General features: G+C 51.1%; 1 protein-coding gene across 1 annotated transcript in view; it reads right to left on the reverse strand.

The window, feature by feature from the left end:
• Window positions 1-2,000: 2,000 nt before the first annotated feature.
• SYNPO2 (synaptopodin 2) overlaps window positions 2,001-21,282 on the reverse strand; it is a gene marked incomplete at its 5' end in the record, with an annotated part of 28,348 nt that continues 9,066 nt past the window's right edge. Inside the window, 1 exon segment of the mRNA XM_006109587.3 lies at window positions 2,001-3,174. Within this exon segment, the coding sequence (XP_006109649.3) occupies window positions 2,644-3,174 (531 nt within the window).

Raw genomic sequence — 21,282 nt, forward strand, 5'->3', positions numbered from 1 at the left:
TCGCCTTTTCAGTCCACTGTGGGAGGGTGCGACGGGGACACTTTTGCTTTTCAGAGTGATTCCCGCAAAGCATGACTTGAAACACTGATGTGTCATAAGCGCCCGAGACGTGCGCTGCCGGCGAGAGTGAGACGGACACCCTCCCTGCCCGCGTGTCCTTTCCTGGTGTCTGGGGCCATCGGGCAGCTTAGTACCTGGGCACTTTGATCTAGTTCCTGCGGAGAGCTGGGGGCTGCGTTATACTGAAACATTTGTTTAAAATGTCTGCCCAGCCGGTCTGACTCACTGGTTTAGTGTCGACTCAGGAACCAAGAGGTCACCGGCTTCGATTCCTGGTCAGGGCACATGCCCGGGTTGCGGGCTCGACACCCAGCAGGGGCCGTGCAGGAGGCAGCAGATTGGTGACGTTTCTCTCTCATGGATGTTTCTCTCTCTCTCTGTCCCTCTCCCTTCCTTTCTCTCTAAAAAAATAAAATAAAATGCATTTAAAAATAATAATAACAGAAAGTCTATTTTTTAAAAACACACCTACTTCTCTCTATTTTGTGCAGTGAAAGCTTTAGTGACTTCTATCATGTATATCAACGCCTGGAACTAGAGTGTGTCGACTCCTAGGAGAAGCGGAAGTAACTTCTACAACTGATGGAAGAAAGCAATACGATATGATCTCATCCGGTCAGGCAGTCTTTCCCGCTAAAGCAGCCACATCTCAGAACACTGCCGTCTAGAACGATTCAGCCAGGATAGCGTGTGAAGTGGATACGCATTTTACGTGGGGGGTTCTCGAGAATTTGCTGACGCCGGCTAATCAATACGTCAGGCATTCTTTTCAAAGACGCCAGAGAAAGTCTTAGGGATCAATAATGACATAATTCGAGTCAATTAACACTGTATCAATTGAAGACAATTTAACAATATAACCTCAGGAAACTTCCTTCTCTTCTCCATAAATAAAGAAGGTGGGTGCACCATAATAGAATGCACTGTGATTTCTTCAAATTTGTCTTCTTCTACTTCCGGGCGTCACTTGTGCCCTGGAAACATGCTTTAAAGTTTTATTCTGTGAGAGACACCATCATAATGGTAAGTCCAAGAGTTAACAAGTAAAACAAGCCGGCGTGGCCTGGCTCAGCGGTTGAGTGTCGACTCATGAACCAGGTCAGGGCACATGCCCGGGTTGGGGGCTCCATCCCCAGTAGGGGGTGTGCAGGAGGCAGCCGATCAATGAGTCTCTCTCATCACTGATGTTTCTCTCTCTCTCTCTCTCCTCTCTCTCTCTCTCTCTCTCTCCCTCCCTCCCTCTTCCTTCCTCTCTGAAATCAATAAAAATATATGTTTAAAAAAGTAAAACAAAGCAAAATAATTCTTTTTAGTACCTAAGAACGTTTTCAATGCTTGACATGTTTTTTGTTCTGAAATGGCCTCAGGTCTTGCTTCTGATGGGAAACACTTGGCGAGCCCCTGCGGCCGGTGCCTGTGGGCTGAGCAGAGAGGAGCCGACGTGCATGGTCTCGTGTCGGGCTAACAAGGCGCGGGCCAGGGAGCCGGCCGGGCAGCTGCCCGCCTCCTGGGAACAGCCTAGTGACAGCTTCGTAAAGAAACACCGTTTCCTGTAACTAAAGGGATGGTCACCACCTCTGTTGCATAACGCCAGACACACCCCTCCACCACTTCCTTAAATCCACCAGCAGCTTCCTCATTCGCGTCGACCTCCCTCCACGTACCACGTAGCACAGAACCTGCCACCCAACGATTCCTCGGACCTTTGTAAGACACCGACGACCTCATTCTCTTCTGGGGCTCAGCCCATGTGTGTGATGAGCAGCAAACATGCATAATGAACACATCAGGGCTCATCCTACCAACGAGAGAAGCTTCGCGTGTCAGAGCTGGTGAGGACATGAGACTAGACCACCTGACCAGCGGGGGCACCTGGACCCCGGTGCGCCCGGTCTCAGGCCACCGGCTGTAGCTGGATTGAAGGCACCCCCACCCCCCAATACCTAGGCCTTTCTATTCCCCACACGTGACACTGTTCACTCAAACATCCTTCTGCAACATGTAACTGTCTTCCTCTCAGGCAGCTCTTTCTTGCTGAGAATGCCGATGTGGCCGCTCTACAAAATCATCTGAATTTTATTCCGATTTTTTGAAATGTTTCTGCGAAAGGCTTCAAATAACACCCAGGGGCTCGTGGTGAATGTAGCCCTCACTGCCCGGCTCTGCTGAGAGCTTCCCACGTTACAGTCCCTGGCGTTGCTGCTCGCGGCCGTGGGCGCTGTGTCTCACGCGCTCCTGCCTGGACCGGGCCGCACAGAGGAAAGGGCTTCCTCCGTGGTACCCGAGGGGCTTCGGGTGCGAGACTCCCCGCTCCCCGTGGCAGATGTGGGATTACAGTGATGAGTGAGATGCCAGCCAGCATGTCCACACTGGGAATGGATTTTTCTCTTCAAATAGGTTCTGTGCGTCAGCAGACACGGGCCTGATCCGTGCTCACGCGTGCACGTACACACACACACCCTCAGGTGACTTCGAGAACACGCTAAGACCAAAGTGAATCTAAAGCTACCGCAGGCGTCAGAGGCCCTGCCGAGGGACATCGCTAAAAGCGACCGTGACGGGGCCCACGACCCACCTTCTGCCTCATGTGGGGCGTCTCCACCCCCTGGGGTAGGGGTTGTAGTTGCCCTCGGCTGCCGACAGGCAGTACTCGGACCGGGTCTCCAGGGATGTCATCCAAGAATCATTCCTGGAAGGCTGCCTGTAAGAGGCGTGCAGCCACTGGGAGTGGGTGGGGACACTACTGTTGGGGAGGGGTGCCCCGTGATACTCTCGGCTCCCGCACAGGCCCACACTGGCCATTGGGGCCTTCGGGGCATGGGGCAGCCCGTCACCCCACCCCTCCGTGGGTGCCGGGAGCACCTTCCTGCGAGCGGCCGAGACCACGTTGGCCACGACGGAGTCCCGGATGTCTCTGGGCCGGAAGGCCTCCTCCACGAGACCCAGAGGAGACTCGGCTGCTGCTTCCCAGGGAGCGAGTCTCCTGTGTGCTCCCTCGGGCCCCGAGGCCGGCTGGGCGGGGTGGCGGAGAGCAGGCCGGCGCGCCCAGGCAGGTGTCGCAGAAACGGTGGGTGGGACGGGTCTTCCCGGGAGAGACAGCGAGCGTCCACTCTCCTAGAAGCAAGGACAAGGTTAGGGCATCTTAGTCACTGTGGTTTGTGCTGATGGCTGCTACTCTGGGTCCTGGTGGGCTGTGCCCACGCCCTGTAAGAGCAGGTCCCACCGAGCCTAGGCGGGGGCCGAGGCGGCTGCCTAGACAGGTGCAGGGCTCTCGGCCGGACCGGACTGAGGCCTCCTGCTCGCTCCCCACCCCCAAGCCCTTAGCTCTGAGGCTCCCAAGTCTCTTGGGTGTGACCCCCTGTCATCCCGGGAGCCCCCAGCCTTGACTGCCCCCCACACACTCACATCTGCACGCTCTGCCCACCGCGCCGCGTCCTGTGCTCCCGCACACAATACATGGGACACATCTACCGCCCGGAAGCAGACCATGACCTCGGGCCCCTTCTGCCCTGAAGTGACTTTAATCTGCACCTCGCCTCAGCCTCTGCCTACAGCAGGGACAGGCGTGAGCGCTGAGACCTGCTATCGCCAATCGCCTGGCGGAGGGCAGGCCTCTCCTCGGGACCTGCCTGTGCTGGGCAGAGGGAGGGTGGTGGGGTCTCGTCCCTAAGCGCGGGGGTCGCCACATCTCTGAGGCAGCGCTCCCCGCTGTTATATTCTTCCTGCATTTGGTACGAGCCGCATCCCTGGGTTCCTGGACAGTCTGTGTCCCTGAAACATTCCCCGTTGGAAGCGAATGTTCCATCTGTCGAATGTGCACACAGAGGATTTCCGAGGGCCTTGGCCCCGCCCGCACTCCTCACAAACTCTGCCCCAGGAGGCGCTGCTGGCCAGGCTGGCGGGAGCAGTGGGTGCCCCGAGGCAGGTGGCACCTTCACGGCCCACCACGTCCCCTCCAGGACGGAAAGCGGTGCCAGGCCGGTGAGTGTGTTCAAATTCCATGAATGGTTTTTGGTTTTGTTTTTATATACATTTTTACTGATTTCAGAGAGGAATGGAGAGGGAGAAAGAGAGACAGACCCATCAATGATGAGAGAGAATCATTGATCACCTGCCTCCTGCACGCCCCCTACTGGGGATCGAGCCCTCAACCTTGGCAAGTGCCCTTGATCAGAATCGAACCCAGGACTCTTCAGAATGCAGGTCGACGCTCTGTCCACTGAGCCACACCAGCGAGGGCCAGTGAACGGTTTTCACAGCTTTTCTTTCTCAGTCAAGCGATTAACTTTAAAGTGAACAGCAAACCTGGATCTGACCGAACATCTCTGATTGCAGTGTTTTCTTTCTGCTTTTTCCCATGGGGCACACAAAGAACAGAGATGGTTCATACTCGGCTCATGCAGAAGAATGGGGGGGTCCGTAGAATGGGTCTGGCTTCTCTCTTCTCAGTCATTAAAACGTCAGTAATAATGGCTGAATCCTAGCAAAAACTTGCCTCCTTATCCTAATGTAATAAGTCTTCTTCCCTCTATGTCAGGGTGGGCGGGGCCAAGCCTGGTGTCAGTCATCACCGTGGGAGGGCTGCTTGCCACTTCCCATTATCTATGCATTGCCGTCCTCACTCACTCAGCACACATTTTATTGAGCACCTACTATTCCCAGGCATTCGACTGCGCTCCCAGGAACACAGGGGTGATTCACTGAGGTCCTCGCCCTCAGGCAGCGCACAACACCCTCCACGTTAGCTCCGCTGTGGCAGCTTAGCCTCAGGTCATCTAAGAAGGGACTCTCCACCCAGCTGCTCAGGACCGGGAGGGACTGTCTAAACCACGAGACGCATTGGCATTCGGTGTGGCGAAGAGAAATGCAGCCCTCGTCTCTCTCTCGTGGTGTGGGGATGCCTCCCTCGGTCCTTACAACGGACGAGAACAGCATCGGTCTACAGATCCCTGGGGCACCCAGGGACGCCTGCCTTCCCTGGTCTGTCTCCAGATAGAGCAGCTCAGGTCCTAACACCCCAGAGACTTGAGGGGTGATAATAAAGGGACCCAAGACCCCACAGACACCCGGGCGGGGCTCCTGAGTGCACGGCCAGGGGACTAGCATCGCCGCTCATAGCTGGAGGAAGAACGGACTACCACTCCCTTTGGGAGGGTTAAGGACCACACACTTCAGGGCACCCACCGCACCGGATGAGAGACAAGACCTTACTTTCGGGTCTTTCTCCCACCTGTTTACTTTCAAAATCATTGGAAGAACGGAAGCTTAGAAATTAGAAAGTTCAGCACATGGTTGAGTGATGTCCTGAAAACAAAGAGCTCAGAGATTTTTTTCAATGAAGGCTGCTTCCCGTGTGAACCCCGAGAGCCCACAGCCTTTGGTGGACCGATGGCACTCCAGTCCCCTGAGCCGCCTGGCCAGGGCTCCCTGTCCCTCTGATCCGGCTGCGCTGGCCTCTTCCCTGCTATGATCTCACCAGGCATCCTGGTGCCCCAGGACCTTTGCACCTGCTGACCCTGCTGCCTCCTGGCATCAGCACCTACGACTCCGCTTCCTCTCCTTCAGGCCTGACTCACATCACAGGGTCGCACTTCGGCTAGTCTCTCTGTTTCTCAAAATTCCCCATCCCCCCTCTCTGCTTGGTTTCCCCCTAGGCTCATGCCTACCTACCAGAATAAATGTTTTATCCAGTTAGTCTGTTTACCTGCTTCTTCCCGCTAGAATTTAGCTCCAACTAAGACGTCCTCAGACCTGGCACAGTGCCTGACAAGTAGGTGCTTGGTGCTTGCTGAGGAATGAACGGCCATTTCTCCATCGCCAGAACCAGGAGACGGGGCTGGCTTTGCCACGATGTGTGGTCACCCCCGGCGGTGCGGCCCTTCCCCCAGGTCAGTGGCATATGGTGCGGCTCTTATGCAAAGACTCTCGCCCACCCTCACCCCCAACATGCACGCACCAAACCCCGAGTCAGGCCAAGTTTGGCGAGACAAGTAGGATGCAGCAATACTTGCAAAGGAATCCATTTTCTAAGCAGGTGGGAGGTTTTCACGTGGAGGGAAAAGGGTTGCACTTAGGTCTGTGGGACTGTGAGGCGTTTAAACTGCCCTGAGAAAAGTCTTAGATGAATTCTCCACGGAGATTTGGAATTCCCTTACCGAGAACTTTAAATATCGGGCAAACGCTCCCTGGAGGTTATTGAGACATAATCAACCTGGGAGTCGGGGGTCAGGAGAACTTTTAGATCATTTTGTTCTAGTCTCTTTTTTAAAAAATATATATTTTTTATTGATTTTTACAGAGAAGAAGGGAGAGGGACAGAAGAAACATCAATGAGAGAGAAATATCGATCAGCTGCCTCCTGCACACCCCCCACTGGGGATGTGCCCGCAACCAAGGTACATGCCCTCGACCAGAATCCAACCTGGGACCCTTCAGTCCGAAGGCCAACGCTCTACCCACTGAGCCAAACTGGTCAGGGCTTTTCTAGTCTCTTAATAAAACAGCCTCTACCTCATATTCCCTGGGATCTGCAAGTGAATCTTACATTTTCCTCCACCACATGGAGTTTGGGGAAGTTCTGTGGTAGCACTCTTATCTAAGCCGGCACTGCCCAGCTGGTGTGGCTCAGTGGTAGAGCATCAACCTATGAACCAGGGGGTCACGGTTCCATTCCTGGTCAGGGCACGTGCCTGAGTGCAGGCTCCATCCCCAGTGGGGGACGTGTAAGAGGCAGCCAATCAATGATTCTCTCTCATCGTTGATGCTTCTATCTCTCTCTCTCCCTCTCCCATCCTCTCTGAAATCAATAAAAATATATTTTAAAAAATAAAAATAAAAAAACAGGGGACTGTCCGTTTCTGCTGGCTGAGAACCGTGCATGGGAGCAGGACTTCTGAGCTGTATTATCAAGAACGAGGGCATCACGTGAGCACACGTTGCTTAAACAGCCCTGAGAACGCAGTCCGCACGCCAGGCCTGGGGAGAGAGGCGGCTGGTGGCCAGAGCTGCTCGTCCCGACTCTGCCACGGACCATGCATCTTAACTCCTGTTAGGTTCGCTTTCAGATTACATTTTCAGTTCTAAATCAATTCACTTTTTAAAAAATATATTTTTATTGCTTTCAGAGAGAAAGGGAGAGAGAGAGAAACATCAATGATGAGAATCATCGATCGGCTGCCTCCTGCACACCCCACGGTGGGGCTCGACCCCACCACCCAGGCATGTGCCCTGACCGGGAATCGAACCCTGACCTCCTGGTTCACAGGTCGACACTCAACCACTGAGCCACGCCAGCTGGGTTCAGCTCACTTTTAAAAAGTATTTGAAGGGAGCCCTTTGAGAGAAAGGGTCCGGGTGTGAGAGTGACCGTGGGCATCGCCCTGACCTGGGGTGCTGCCTGGCCCCTCTGGGGCTCACCTGGGGCCGTACCCTCGGCTGTGCGGCGGCAGTAACGCTGGCTCCCCTCCGATGGGGAGGACAGACAGCGCTTCTGCGCCCACCTCAGGGCACCAGGACAGCCGATTATTCTGTGGTTGTGAGGAGCCAGAGGCCTGGGAGGACTTTTTGTTCAAGAGGCAGCGCCCGGCGGGCTGCCCACGGGATAAAAATAGGAGGGGCCTTGCTTTGAAGTGGGGTTGGCACCTGGGGCGGTCCAGATAGGAGCGGGGCCACCAGCACCAGGCGGGGGCAGGGCTGGCCAGAAACACGCGCTGACCTCACTGCGGCCGGCTCCGGGCGGGCCAGACGCAGGCTTCCGCCTGTCCTTGAACCTGCGGCTCTAACATCATAAAAATAACCCGGTCACTTGAGGTCAGGGAGCCGGGTCCAGGGACTCCGCACGCATGCGTCTGGGGTCCCTTTCACCTCAGAGGCAAGGACAACAGTAAAATGCACAGCTTTTTTACCACCTGCTGGTTCCAGTTCTAAGCACTTCTTCCCTGCTAATCCCCTTAACAACCCTACACTCCCCGTCTCCCACATAAGGACACTGTGGTGTGCGTGGCCCTTACTAATTTACCAGGCCACACAGCGGGGCTGTGTTTGCACAGGGAAACTGAGGAATCGAAGCCATAGAGCAGTGGTTCTCAACCTTCCTAATGCCGCGACCCTTTAATACAGTTCCTCATGTTGTGGTGACCCCCAATTTCATTGTTACACATTGAACAAAATTAAAGCATAGTGATTAATCACAAAAACAATATGTAATTATATGTGTTTTCTGAGGGTCTTAGGCGACCCCTGTGAAAGGGTCGTTTGACCCCCAAAGGGGTCACGACCCACAGGTTGAGAACCGCTGCCATAGAGGATAGAATTGTATGTAAATAGTGTATTTTAAGGCATCAAATCTGTTAATGGAAAGAAATCCCTCCACAGCCATTTTTACCCTCACAAGGAGGTTCGAGACTCTAAGACACAGCTGCGAGTGGAGTGTTCATGGGGCCCCGTTCCAGGTCATCCCTGGAACCACCAGTGTGATCGCCTGTAATTCAGGGGAAAAGCCTTCCATCAGTATATTTCTTGTAAAAGTCTACTTTAATTGGTTAGAACATAAAAATAAAACCTTTTAATCATGTTTCTCTCTAAAAGATTTAAACAGTAAAGGTCATTGAGATCCCACCACAGAAAGAAAACAATGTAAGTTCTAATTTCATCAGTTTCTATAGAGAAAACGTAATTTTCACCATAAACAAAGGATGTGGATCCCATGAGGTAAATGAATCTTTGACCTTGTGGGGGTTTCTGTAGGGAGAAATGTCAGTGTCTGGCACATGTAATCACTTAATAAAGGAGAATGTCATGATTAGAATAAAATTAATGCTTATGTACCTAATATGATAAACTAGAGGCCCGGTGCATGAAATTTTTGCACGGGAGAGGGGTCCCTCAGCCCGGCCTGCACCCTCTCCAATCCAGGACCCCTTGGGGATGTCCAACTGTGGGATCAGGCCTAAACTGGCAGTCAGACATCCCTCTCGCAATCAGGGACCACTGGCTCCCACCCACTCACCTGCCTGCCTGCCTAACTGCCCCTAACCACTCTGCCTCGGCCCCTGCCACTGTGGCTTTGTCCAGAAGGATGTCTGGTCTAATTAGCATATCACCCTTTTATTAGTATAGATTATAAAGCCACTTCAAGTATCTTTCTTGACGTGAATTTGGTGCTAGCTGTCCCTAATATCCTAAATACCTTTCCTAAGACACCCAGGCCACCTTCCCCTCCCGCCCTCCCACACAAAGAAGAGTCACTGTGAACCTGCATCTGCCCCGAAAAGAAGAGAGAGGAGAAGAGAGCAGCTTTTCATAGATGATGTGCCTACTACCTATGGATGCAGAGGCGGTGATACCATAAATCATAAGTTCCTAACCTGGCAGGTCCTGGTGGGCAGTCACGCCTCAGGCCCACAGCTTCCTTAGGGAAAGGTTTTGAGCCAACCCTGCTCATGGCCCCTGTGCAGGCAGGAAACACAGCTGTGCAGACAGGGAACACATCTGTACATGTAGGGAACACAGCTGTGCAGACAGGGAGCACAGCTGTATATGCAGGGAACACAGCTGTGCAGACAGGGAACACATATGTACATGTAGGGAACACAGATGTGCAGACAGGGAGCACAGCTGTGCAGACAGGGAACACATCTGTACATGCAGGGAACACAGCTGTGCAGACAGGGAACACAGCTGTGCAGACAGGGAACACAACTGTGCAGACAGGGAACACACCTGTGCATGCAGGGAACATAGCTGTGCAGGCAGGGAACACAGCTGTGTAGGCAGGGAACAAAGCTGTGCAGGCAGAGAACACAGCTGTGCAGGCAGGGAACACAGCTGTGCAGACAGGGAACACAGCTGTGCAGACAGGAACACAGCTGTGCAGACAGGGAACACAGCTGTGCATGCAGGGAACACAGCTGTGCAGACAGGGAACAAAGCTGTACATGCAGGGAACAAAGCTGTGCATCCAGGGAACACAGCTGTGCAGGCAGGGAACACAGCTGTGCAGGCAGGGAACACAGCTGTGCAGGCAGGGAACAACCTGTGCATGCAGGGAACAAAGCTGTGCAGGCAGGGAACACAGCTGTGCAGGCAGGGAACAACCTGTGCATGCAGGGAACACACCTGTGCATGCAAGGAACAAAGCTGTGCAGGCAGGGAACACAGCTGTGCAGACAGGGAACACAGCTGTGCAGGCAGGGAACACAGCTGTGCAGACAGGGAACACAGCTGTGCAGGCAGGGAACACAGCTGTGCAGGCAGGGAACAACCTGTGCATGCAGGGAACACACCTGTGAAACCCCAGAAGCGATCCCCTCACTTGTTACCCACGCTGTACTCCATCCTGGCCCTGCCCTCCCCCTCCATGTACCCTGCCTCTGCCCCTCCTTAATTTCCAATGCAGGAAAGAAGCCAAAAAACTGTCCTGTGCAGAGCCTCGTGCTCTTGCTCCGAGTATGCTGTCGGTCTGGCTCAGACAGACTCACAAACGTTCTCTCCCGGTCGGTCGGGGCGTTCCCTGCATGACATGCTGCAAGATGTGTTCCCTGTCTGCACAGCAGTGTTCCCTGCCCGTGGCCCTGCAGCCAGCCCGTCTCCAGGCAGAAAGGCTTCGGCTCAGAGGAGATGCATCAGTGAAGATGTCAGGGACAAGGATTCTTACAACACGTCTGTGCGCTGCCTGACCACCTGCCTGGGCCTTCGCACCGGAGCAGCCCCCAGGTCCCCGGGCGGGGCTGTAAGAAAGCCCCTGCCGCATCCCGATTGCATTAAAACTGGCAAACCAGAGCGCGTTGACGGTGATGACAGAGACACCACAACTCTGGCCGCGCAGAACTAACTCCATGTCTGCAACGCGGCCCTCTCCTCTCTGTCCCCCACGCCCCTCCTCAACCATCGGGCCGCGGACCTCCCATCGGTCAGCACAGCGCCGACTCCAGGACACGCCGGGGCTGCTGACGCAGAAGCAGAGTTCCCATGAGCGAAAGGCATCGTGGCTTCAGGCGTCTCAGCCCCAGGCCCATGGGCCGGGAGGACCCTACGGACCACAAGCTCACGAAACCAGACGGAAGGACGCCCAGCTGACGTCCGGGCTGTGCGATGACCACCCATGCCCTCCCCTGCCCCACCCATCAGTAGAGCCCACACCAGCCCCCTTAGTCCCGCGAGGAGTGAGTTTTCTCCCTGTCCCCACCCCCTCGGGGGCCAGGCCCTGAGCACCAGCTCACCTGGGCCTCTGGGCTCGGTGCCATGTCCTCAACTAATAAATCTCTACTTTATTATTTTTCAATTTATTTTTTAAAATATATTTTTATTGATTTCAGAGAGGAGGGGGTAGGGAGAGGGACAGGGCGAGAGAGAGAGAGAGAGAGAGAGAGAGAGAGAGAGAGAGAGAGACATCAATGATGAGAGGGAATCATGGATCAGCTGCCTCCTGCATACCTCACATTGAGCCCGAAACCCATGCATGTGCCCTGATGGGGAATCGAACCATGACCTCCTGGTTCGTAGGTCGATGCTCAATCACTGAGCCACACCGTCCGGGCTAAACCTCTACTTTATTGTCTGCAAACTCCAGTCCACGCTGATTGGTTGGAGGCGGGCAGGTGAGGACCCCTCTGGTCTAGTAGCACAAGGACAGCACAGGGTAACATTCTTTCTCAAGGAGGAGGAAAGTACAACGTGAGGAGAATGACTTATTCCATCTTTGTAACTGTTTTCTCTGTCCATTACGTTTTTAAAGCTGATTAAATAGATCCCTTGATTCATATCTTGAGCCCTAGGGAAAATGTTTAACATACTGTTCTTGGGAAATTTTTGAGATTTATTACCAAACCATATTTATGTTTCCTTTGTCAAAAAACATGCCCTTGGAATGATGTTTAAAATTAGGAATAAAAAAATATAACTTTTCATCTGGGAAATTGCCACCAAATTGTTTTCTTAAGCACAGAGCAGGAAAGATTTTGTTTAATTGCCTTACACCCCTGGTCCAACTGGTGAATTTTCTATTAATGACATCTTTCTCATTTGAGGGAATTTACACAAAAACTCCATGTATTCATTTCAGTTTATTTCTTTTTTAAATAAACACCTTATTATTTCTTTTTCTTTTAATTGATCTCACAGAGCGGAAGGGAGAGGGAGAGAGAGACAGAAACATCAATGCAGAGAGAGTCATTGATCAGCTGCCTCCTGCACGCCCCACACTGGGGTCCTGAAACCCAGGCATGTGCCCTGACCGGGAACCGATCTATGATTTCCTGGTTCATAGGTTGACGCTCAACCACTGAGCCACACTGGCCGGGCTCATTTCATCTTAGAGACACAGGAACATCGTAAAGTAAGTGGGGTTTGAACAGCCATTTTTCTGGAATAGATAAAAGACCACTGGGGACAGGGGCAGGGGGCACCAGAGAGGGGGTAGTAGATTGAAGCAGGAAACTAGATTAAAGCAGCGCTAGTCATGAAGGTATGTGCTTTTCAAGGAAAACTGGGAAACTTAGAAACATTTTCTATCAGAAGCGTCCCAGGCACGTTTCTTCAAAACAGGAAGCAGTGATTCATTTGGAAGATGCTTGGGCAGGCGCTGGCCGGGTGGCTCAGCGGGCTGCAGCGTCCTGCTGACACGCCAAGGTTTCAGATTTGGATCCCGGTCAGGGCACTTACAAGAAGCAACCAATGAATGACGCATCCATACGTGGAACAACAACATGATGTTTCTCTCTCTCTAAAACCAATTATTTTTAAAACTGTTTTTAAAAAGAAAGAAGAAAGCACCTGGGCACGTAACTTACCGGAGGGAACACTGTAACCTCAGACAGGTCTATCCTAGGCCACTCATCACGTGTGAGATTCCAGGTGGCCTAGCCTAGGTCACCACGTGCTGCTCACCTGACACTAATGCAGAGTCGTGCTGGATGGAAACTGTAATAAACACCCAACTAAACAGCTAAAACCCTGCAGGGGAGCATGGCAGCGGCACCCTTGGCAGCCCGTGCTCCCCTCAGCGGCAGCCGCGGAGCCACCGTGGATGTCCGAGCATCTGGTTCATGACGCTGAGCTGCAGCGCAGGCTCTGGGCCCAGGAGGGCCATTAAAATGCTGTGAAATGGAATCAGAAGAAAGAAAATGCTACTCCCAGGCACACCTGTACTCCCACCAATGGTTCAAGGGGGCGTTGCACGGGTATTAGTATGTCTACTTACCAGGCTTGAAACGAGAGACCAAGCATTTCACGTGCCCTCGGCACCAGCTGTCATCACAGCCTCTCCTATGGGCATAGCTCTCTCATTGCACCCACGGAAGAGAAGCACACGATTACCCGGACATAGCATCACTTGCTGGGGCTGTAGTGCATGTCACTACGTGAGCCGCACGATGATTCAAGGACCTCACTCCTTCTTTTTCCCCTGACGATCCCTCATCCCCAAGTTCACCTTCATTTTGATAGGATGTTAGGTGGTTATCGATTATCCACGCACTAAACCATCTTTTCCACATTCAGGATCGATTCATGCAAATGCAGAGATGCCTTAACAGTAGCTTGTGAATTAGCCACAAACACTTCATGGTGTGGCCTCGCCTAGTCGCCACCTGTGTGACCTAGGTCACCACGCACAGGCTTAGCCTGAGATAAAAGACACCTGGAGAACTGAACCGGCCAGGTCCTCAAAATACACGCTTCAGAGGAGAGACCCTTCTAGCACCTATCTTTAAAATCACGCTGGGCAGGCGTAGAAAGGAATGTCTAGAGCTTATCAGGACGGCCATTGACCACATGGAATCTCACACGTGGTGGGTGACCTATGCTGGACCACCCGGAATCTCACACGTGGTGACTGAGGCTGGACCACCTGGAACCTCACACATGGTGACTGAGGCTAGACCACCTGGAACCTCACACATGGTGACTGAGGCTAGACCACCTGGAACCTCACACATGGTGACTGAGGCTAGACCACCTGGAAGCTCACACATGGTGACTGACCTAGGCTAGACCACCTAGAATCTCACACGTGGTGGGTAAAGCTAGACCACCTGGAACCTCACACGTGGTGACCCAGGCTAGACCACCTGGAATCTCACACGTGGTGACTGAGGCTAGACCACCTGGAATCTCACAGGTGGTGACTGAGGCTAGACCACCTGGAATCTCACACGTGGTGGGTGAAGCTAGACCACCTGGAATGACACACATCGTGACCTAGGCTCGACATTTGCTGTGTGTCTTACCTGGGAGGCATGATCTCTCAGTTCTTTCAAGGCTCTGAAGGAGACTCTCCTACAGTTTATTACTGTGGGTCAGATAGTCCCGGATGAAATGCTACTGTGATGATATAACGAGCTGCTAAATTCAGGTCAGTCTAGGCGAGTACTTTTTTTTTTTAAATGAAGTCAAGCTGAGAAAAAATGAAGCCTGGCCATGCGGTGTGTCCCAGGACACACTGATAAACAGTTATGCCCCGTTCCCAAGGCAGGGCTTGACCTTGAGCATGACTCACGGTGCCGGGTCGAACATTACAGAAGTCTCAGAGCAAAGCCAAATGACAGCAAAACCGGCTGAACAGTGGCGGCAAGAACACGATTGTTAAATGGTTCTTATTTGAAAGTTTGCTTTTTGTGTGAATGCACAATTCATGTGACGTAATTTTATAAACAGAACCTGCATCGGATAGCACAGGACGAAGAGCCAGTGATTCAGGAGCAAGGACAGGCAGAAGGTTCCAGAAGTTCTGCTCCACAGCACGGCAGGGCCATTGCCTACCTCACCCTAGGGCAGTGGTTCTCAACCTTGGCTGCACATTAGAATCACCTGGGAATCTTTTTAAAATCCTGATTTCTGGGCCTCATCCTCCGAAAATTCTGTTTCTTTGTTATGGAGTGGGGCCACAACATTAGTAACAAAGAAACAGAATTTCCGGAGGATGAGGCCCAGAAATCGGGATTTTAAAAAGATTCCCAGATGCTTCTAATGTGCAGCCAAGGTTGAGAACCACTGCCCTAAGGTGCCTGATGGCATCCAGGACCAGACTCCCTCTGAGGCTCCGACGCTCCCTTCTCAGGAGGATCTGTTTCAAGCGCCGTGGGTGGCATTACAGTCACACTGTCCGAACGTGGGGCCCGGAGCAAGCCCTCTGGGCACGGCCTCAAGCAGAGGGTCCCTCACCGCCTAAGCTGTTTTCCTCTCCTTAGAAAAGCGTACTTAATTTTAAGGCATTTTTTCTTTCAAATACCCTGGAATTAGAGGGGTAAGGAATAAACAAATCTTGCCTTGTCAGGTCTTCAACTGACCCGTGCTTTTAAAAAGTATTGAAGCAGCCCTAGCCAGTTTGGCTCACTGGATAGAGCGTCGGCCTAGGGACTGAAGAGTCCCGGGTTCGGTTCCGGTCAAGGGCATGTACCTTGGTTGCAGGCACATCCCCAGTAGGAGATGTGCAGGAGGCAGCTGACCGATGCTCCTCTCTCATTGATGTTTCTAGCTCTCTATCCCTTCCTCTCTGTAAAAATTCAATAAAATGTATTTTAAAAAAGTATTGAAGTAAATCAAAGCACAAGATTTAAGAGCCTGATTGTTTAGCAGATGTTTATGCGGAACATTATAAACTCCTAGGAACGGGGAGCACAGTCCCTAAGCGGAGCTTCCTGCCTGCAGGTTCCTCTACCGCCTGCACTGCGCTGCTGGTGGTGGTGGTGGGTGGGGGGGAGACAGGGTTGCCACAGGCTGGAGAATGGGTGGGCCTGGCCCCACCTGCTGCGTCGGCCCTCTTACCCACTGGGCAACGTTGGGCAATTTTCTTAACCTCTCTAAGCTCCAGTTTCCTTATCAGCTAAGAAAAAATGAGGATCATTTCCGCCAAATAAGGTTGTGGTGAGATTTCACTTCAGTACATGCATTAAACCAGTGGTTCCCAAACTTATTTGGCCTACCTCCCCCTTTCCAGAAAAAATATTACTCAGCTGCTGGAAATTAATTTTTTTTTAAATTTTCATAGCAGTTACTCATCGCCCCCAAATGCACCTGTGGCCATCACCGCCCCCCTGGATCGCTGCAGCGCCTACCAGGGGGTGGTAGCGCCCACTTTGGGAATCACTGCTAAACAAAGCCTTACTGTGCCCAGATACACAGTAAGTCCTTCCCCTTCTTTTCCCCACAGGTGTGTGAGGTTACGTTAAACTGAAATTCACCATCTTGCAATTCCATTCATTAGTTCTAATTCATTCTTTTTCACCAATAGAGACCATTACTCTCTCATCCTCAAATATCCAGCACCCCAATTTCCTTATAGTCGTTTCTCCTCCACTGGGAAGCGAACAGACATGTATCTCGTGTTACAGACCTCCGGACCATCACCACCCTTTCTGTTTCAGAAATAAACGTGAATGTGTCAAAGGTCTGAAAACAACGCTGAGGTTGGATGGAGCTGCCCCTCGGTGGGGGCTCCTGCCCCGTGGCCCCACCCTCTCTGTGCCTTGTCTGTCCACCCCATCACTCCATCACTTCACTCTTCAGGTTCGACAAAAACGTTGGGCTCCTCCCCTGTGATCCGTAAAGTGCCTGAGCTTCTTTCTAGTTCTGAAAACTATACAATCATATCTGTTTTCATTTTTAAAAAAGCTAATTAGCCTTCAAAGTGCGTCAAAAGTCTCTGTTAGCCTAGATCACATGATAGGAATGTCCTGATTCATGCCAGAGAGACTTAAGTTAGTTATTACTGAGATCATCTGTAACTGGTGATAACAGACTCAATTGTCCTCCCACCATGAGAAGTCATGAATCCTTCCCTTTCCCAGAGATGAGGAACTTGGTCCAGTCCCTCCTCTGGATGGTAAAATTCATATCATTCTTCTCCTAGAAATATTTATTCTCTGCCTGGATTAGAAGCCGGGGGTCAGATGAAATCACATCTGGAGGCCTCTGTATTCTTCTGTTTAAGGAATCAGTGAAACTGGGAGGCTGAGCCACTGGGCCCTACAGGACACCTGCTACATAAGGCCACTCTACCAATTCCAGGAGACATAGCCACTCTACCTAATACATAGAAACAAACACAGGGAAGCAGCCAAAATGTGGAGACAAAGAAACATGTCACAAATGAAAGAAATGGAAGGAAGCAAACTACTAAATACAGAGTTCAAAACCACAGTTAGAAGGTTACTCAAGGATCTACATGAAACTTTCATGGATCTTAATGAGACTTTCAAGGACCTTAGTGAGAATGTCAAAGACATGAAAAAAGACCAGTCCGAAATGAAGCATACACTAACTGAAATAAAGAACAATTTATAGGGATTCAACAATAGAGGAGTCCAAAAATCAAATCAAGGATTTTGAATATGAGGAAGCAAAAAACACCCAATCAGAAGAGCAAAAAGAAAAAAGAATAAAAAAAAAGAAGATAGAAAAAGGAGCCTCTGGGACAACTTCAAGCAAATCAACATTCACATTATGGGGGTGCTTGAAGGAGAAGAGAGAGAGAGCAAGATGGCGAAAACCTATTTGAAGAAATAATGACAGAAAACTTCCCCTACCTGATGAAAGAAATAGACTTACAAGAAAAAGAAGCACAGAGAGTCCCAAACAAGATGAACCCATAGAGGCCCACACCAAGACACATCATAATTAAAATGCCAAGGGCAAAAGACAAAGAGAATCTTAAAAGCAGCAAGAGAAAAGCAGTTAGTTACCTACAAGGGAGCGCCCATACGACTGTCAGCTGATTTCTCAACAGAAACTTTGCAAGCCAGAAGGGAGTGGCAAGAAATATTCAAAGTGATGAATAGCAAGAACCTACAACCAAGCAAAGCTATCATTTAGAACTGAAGGTCAGATAAAAGAGCCTCACAGACAACTTCAAGCAAACCAACATTCACATTAAAAAGAAAAAGCTAAAGGAGTTCATCACCACCAAACCAGCATTACATGAAATATTGAAGGGTCTTCTTTAAGAAGAGGAAGAAGTAGAAGAAGGAGGAGGAGGAGAAGAAGAGGAGGAGGAAGAGGAGGAGGAGAAAAGAAGAGAAGAAGAAGAAGAAGAAGAAGAAGAAGAAGAAGAAGAAGAAGAAGAAGGAGAAGAAGAAGAAGAAATAAAAAATATGAATAATAAAATGGCAATAAATATCTATCAACAATTGAATCTAAAAATCAAAATAGCCCTAACTGGTTTGGCTCAGTGGATAGAGCGTCGGCCTTCGGACTCAAGAGTCCCAGGTTTGATTCTGATCAAGGGCATGTACCTTGGTTGCGGGCACATCCCCAGTAGGGAGTGTGCAGGAGGCAGCTGATCGATGTTTCTCTCTCATTGATGTTTCTAACTCTCTATCCCTCTCCCTTGCTCTCTGTAAAAACTCAATAAATTATATTTAAAAATAAATAAATAAAAATCAAAATAAATGAACAATAAATCTAATGAACAAAATAAACTGGTGAATAAAACAGAATCAAAGGCATGGAAGCATGGAACGGACAGGAATATCAGGGGAAAGGGGGGAGGGGAGAGGGAAAGAGATTAACGGAAGATCTTCACCAGTAGGGTGGTGAAGGCCTGGGGCAGGGCGGGAACTGTGTGGAGGGGAGCAACCAGGGGGAAGAAGGGGACATCTGTAATACCCACAACAATAAAGATTTTTTAAAAAGAAATCAATGAGAAACAGTGTTCCACTTAAATTCTGTGTCAAGGTTTGGGAGGGCTGCGGGAAGCCCTGCCTGAGGGGACGGCGTTTGCTGCCATCTCGTGGACACGGGGAGTAAAGCCGCCCATGGCGCTCAGGCAGCTAAAGGGGCGCATTTCCAAGAGGACAAAGGGGTGAACGGGAAAACTTCCTACAGGCTGAAAGCAGGAAGCTGACCGAAGTGGTGTTTGTGTTAGAAAAGTATTTTTCAAAATGTGTTTCCCAGTCTGCTAGCGTCACAGTCTCCAGGAGTGTATTCCACCTGGACCCACCGAACCCGAAATTCTAAGCTGGGGCCAGCGGGGCCGGGCTTTTCCTGGGGAACAGACTTAGGGCAGCTGTGAAGGCGCTAGTGTGTGAAAGCTAAGGTCTGTGCGGCAGGAAATCTGGGTACTTGGTGAATTCAAGTGTAAAATTAAATTAAAATCGAAAGTTCTGAGTGACGTATTTTGCTTTGCTATTTATTTCGGCAACGCCACCCAAATGGGTTGTGGCAGTCCGCTGGCTATTTCGTAAGGTAGGATTCAATCTCTGTGCAGCCCCTCACGGGTTTACAGGGAAGACTATGGTTGGCACTTTCTGATGAGCACCAACAAGTAGTCGGGCCACCAATACGCTCTGTGTGATTCGGGGAAAAAACACCCGAATTGTGGAAGGACCGATATGACGCTTTAAATGAGCACCTGATTATACAGTTCAGCCTATTACTGACCGACTTTTTAGCGTTAGAGGACGGTTTTGTGAACATTTTTTAAAAAAATGTTCAGGGGGAAAAAGAACTAAGGGGTCTGCCATGCAAGAATGGGACCTAGTTGCTTTTTTACTTTTAAAGGAAAAAGAAATGTGGTTAAATGTCACAGAAGAAAAAGCTGAATGAAATCAATTTAATTGTTTTTGAAATAAAAGCAATTTTTGGATCAGAGAAAATTTTTCAGATTCTCGGCTTGTTTGGCTTTTTTCTCTTCAAGATCAGTCCTGACTTCTGCTTCTGACTCAGAGGATTCTAGAAGTTCCAGAAAACCCACAAAAGTCCCCTGGGGTTTGAAAGGCGGCTGGAATTTTAGGCTCCTCTCTGCACCAGCGCTCAGCCTCTGAGAACTGCTTTGCGTCGCTGGCAGGGCGCTGGGGTTTGCAGGCCCAGGGTTCACTCCTTCTGCTTTTGGAAACTGATCCCACTTCTGGGGCAAGGGGATCGGTTATCCTGCAGAGGCCTGTGCTGACCCTTTGTCCTGGGACAGTGGCGGGAAGAGGGATGGGAGCAGCTGTCTGCTGCGGCCTCGGAGCCTGGGGACCAAACCCCTGCCAGGCCCCACTTCCCTGGAGAGGCCCCTGGAAGTGTCCACTCTCCGGTCCTGAGAATACATCTCACCCCAGCCTTTCCCTGAGAGAGTCCACAGGGCATTGCCCGGGCACCGTGCTTGTTTGAGTTCACATTGGTGCTTCGAATTGAACACAGCTGACGTTGGGTTTCTCTTTAAAAAATATAAAGAACCCAACTTTTTAAATGCTGGTCTCCTCTTTGTAAACCCCTCCAACAACGAAATGCCAAGACAGCAGATGATGACAAAGGATAAAAACTTGGCAGCAGGCCGAGCAGAGAGCAATAGGGGACAGGGACCCAGAAAGCGTCAGTGAGGGTGAGGCAGGAGAGAAGAGACAGGGCTCCTAGAGGCCCACTCCCTGGTCAATAGGCGATAAACGCGGGCACTGCTCCGTTAGCACACACACTGCTCAATTAGCGCCCACACTGCTCCATCAGCACCCACACTGCTCCATCAGCACACACACTGCTCCATCAGCACTCACACTGCTCCATTAGCACACACACTGCTCCATCAGCACACACACTGCTCCATCAGCACACACACTGCTCCATTAGCACACACACTGCTCCATCAGCACACACACTGCTCCATCAGCACACACACTGCTCCATCAGCACACACACTGCTCCATCAGCACCCACACTGCTCCATCAGCACACACACTGCTCCATCAGCACACACACTGCTCCATCAGCGCACACACTGCTCCATCAGCACACACACTGCTCCATCAGCACACACACTGCTCCATCAGCACACACACTGCTCCATTAGCACACACACTGCTCCATCAGCACACACACTGCTCCATCAGCACACACACTGCTCCATCAGCGCACACACTGCTCCATTAGCACACACACTGCTCCATTAGTGCTCACACTGCACCATCAGCACTCACACTGCTCCATCAGCACACACACTACTCCATTAATGCTCACACTGCTCCATTAGCGCTCACACTGCTCCATTAGCACACACACTGCTCCATTAGCACACACACTGCTCCATCAGCACACACACTGCTCCATTAGTGCTCACACTGCTCCATCAGCACACACACTGCTCCATCAGCACACACACTGCTCCATTAGCACACACACTGCTCCATTTAGCACACACACTGCTCCATTAGCGCTCACACTGCTCCATTAGTGCTCACACTGCTTCATCAGCACTCACACTGCTCCATCAGCACACACACTGCTCCATTAGCACACACACTGCTCCATTAG

The sequence above is a fragment of the Myotis lucifugus genome, unplaced genomic scaffold, assembly GCF_000147115.1.
Source record: "Myotis lucifugus unplaced genomic scaffold, Myoluc2.0 scaffold_929, whole genome shotgun sequence".
Lineage (NCBI taxonomy): Eukaryota > Metazoa > Chordata > Mammalia > Chiroptera > Vespertilionidae > Myotis > Myotis lucifugus.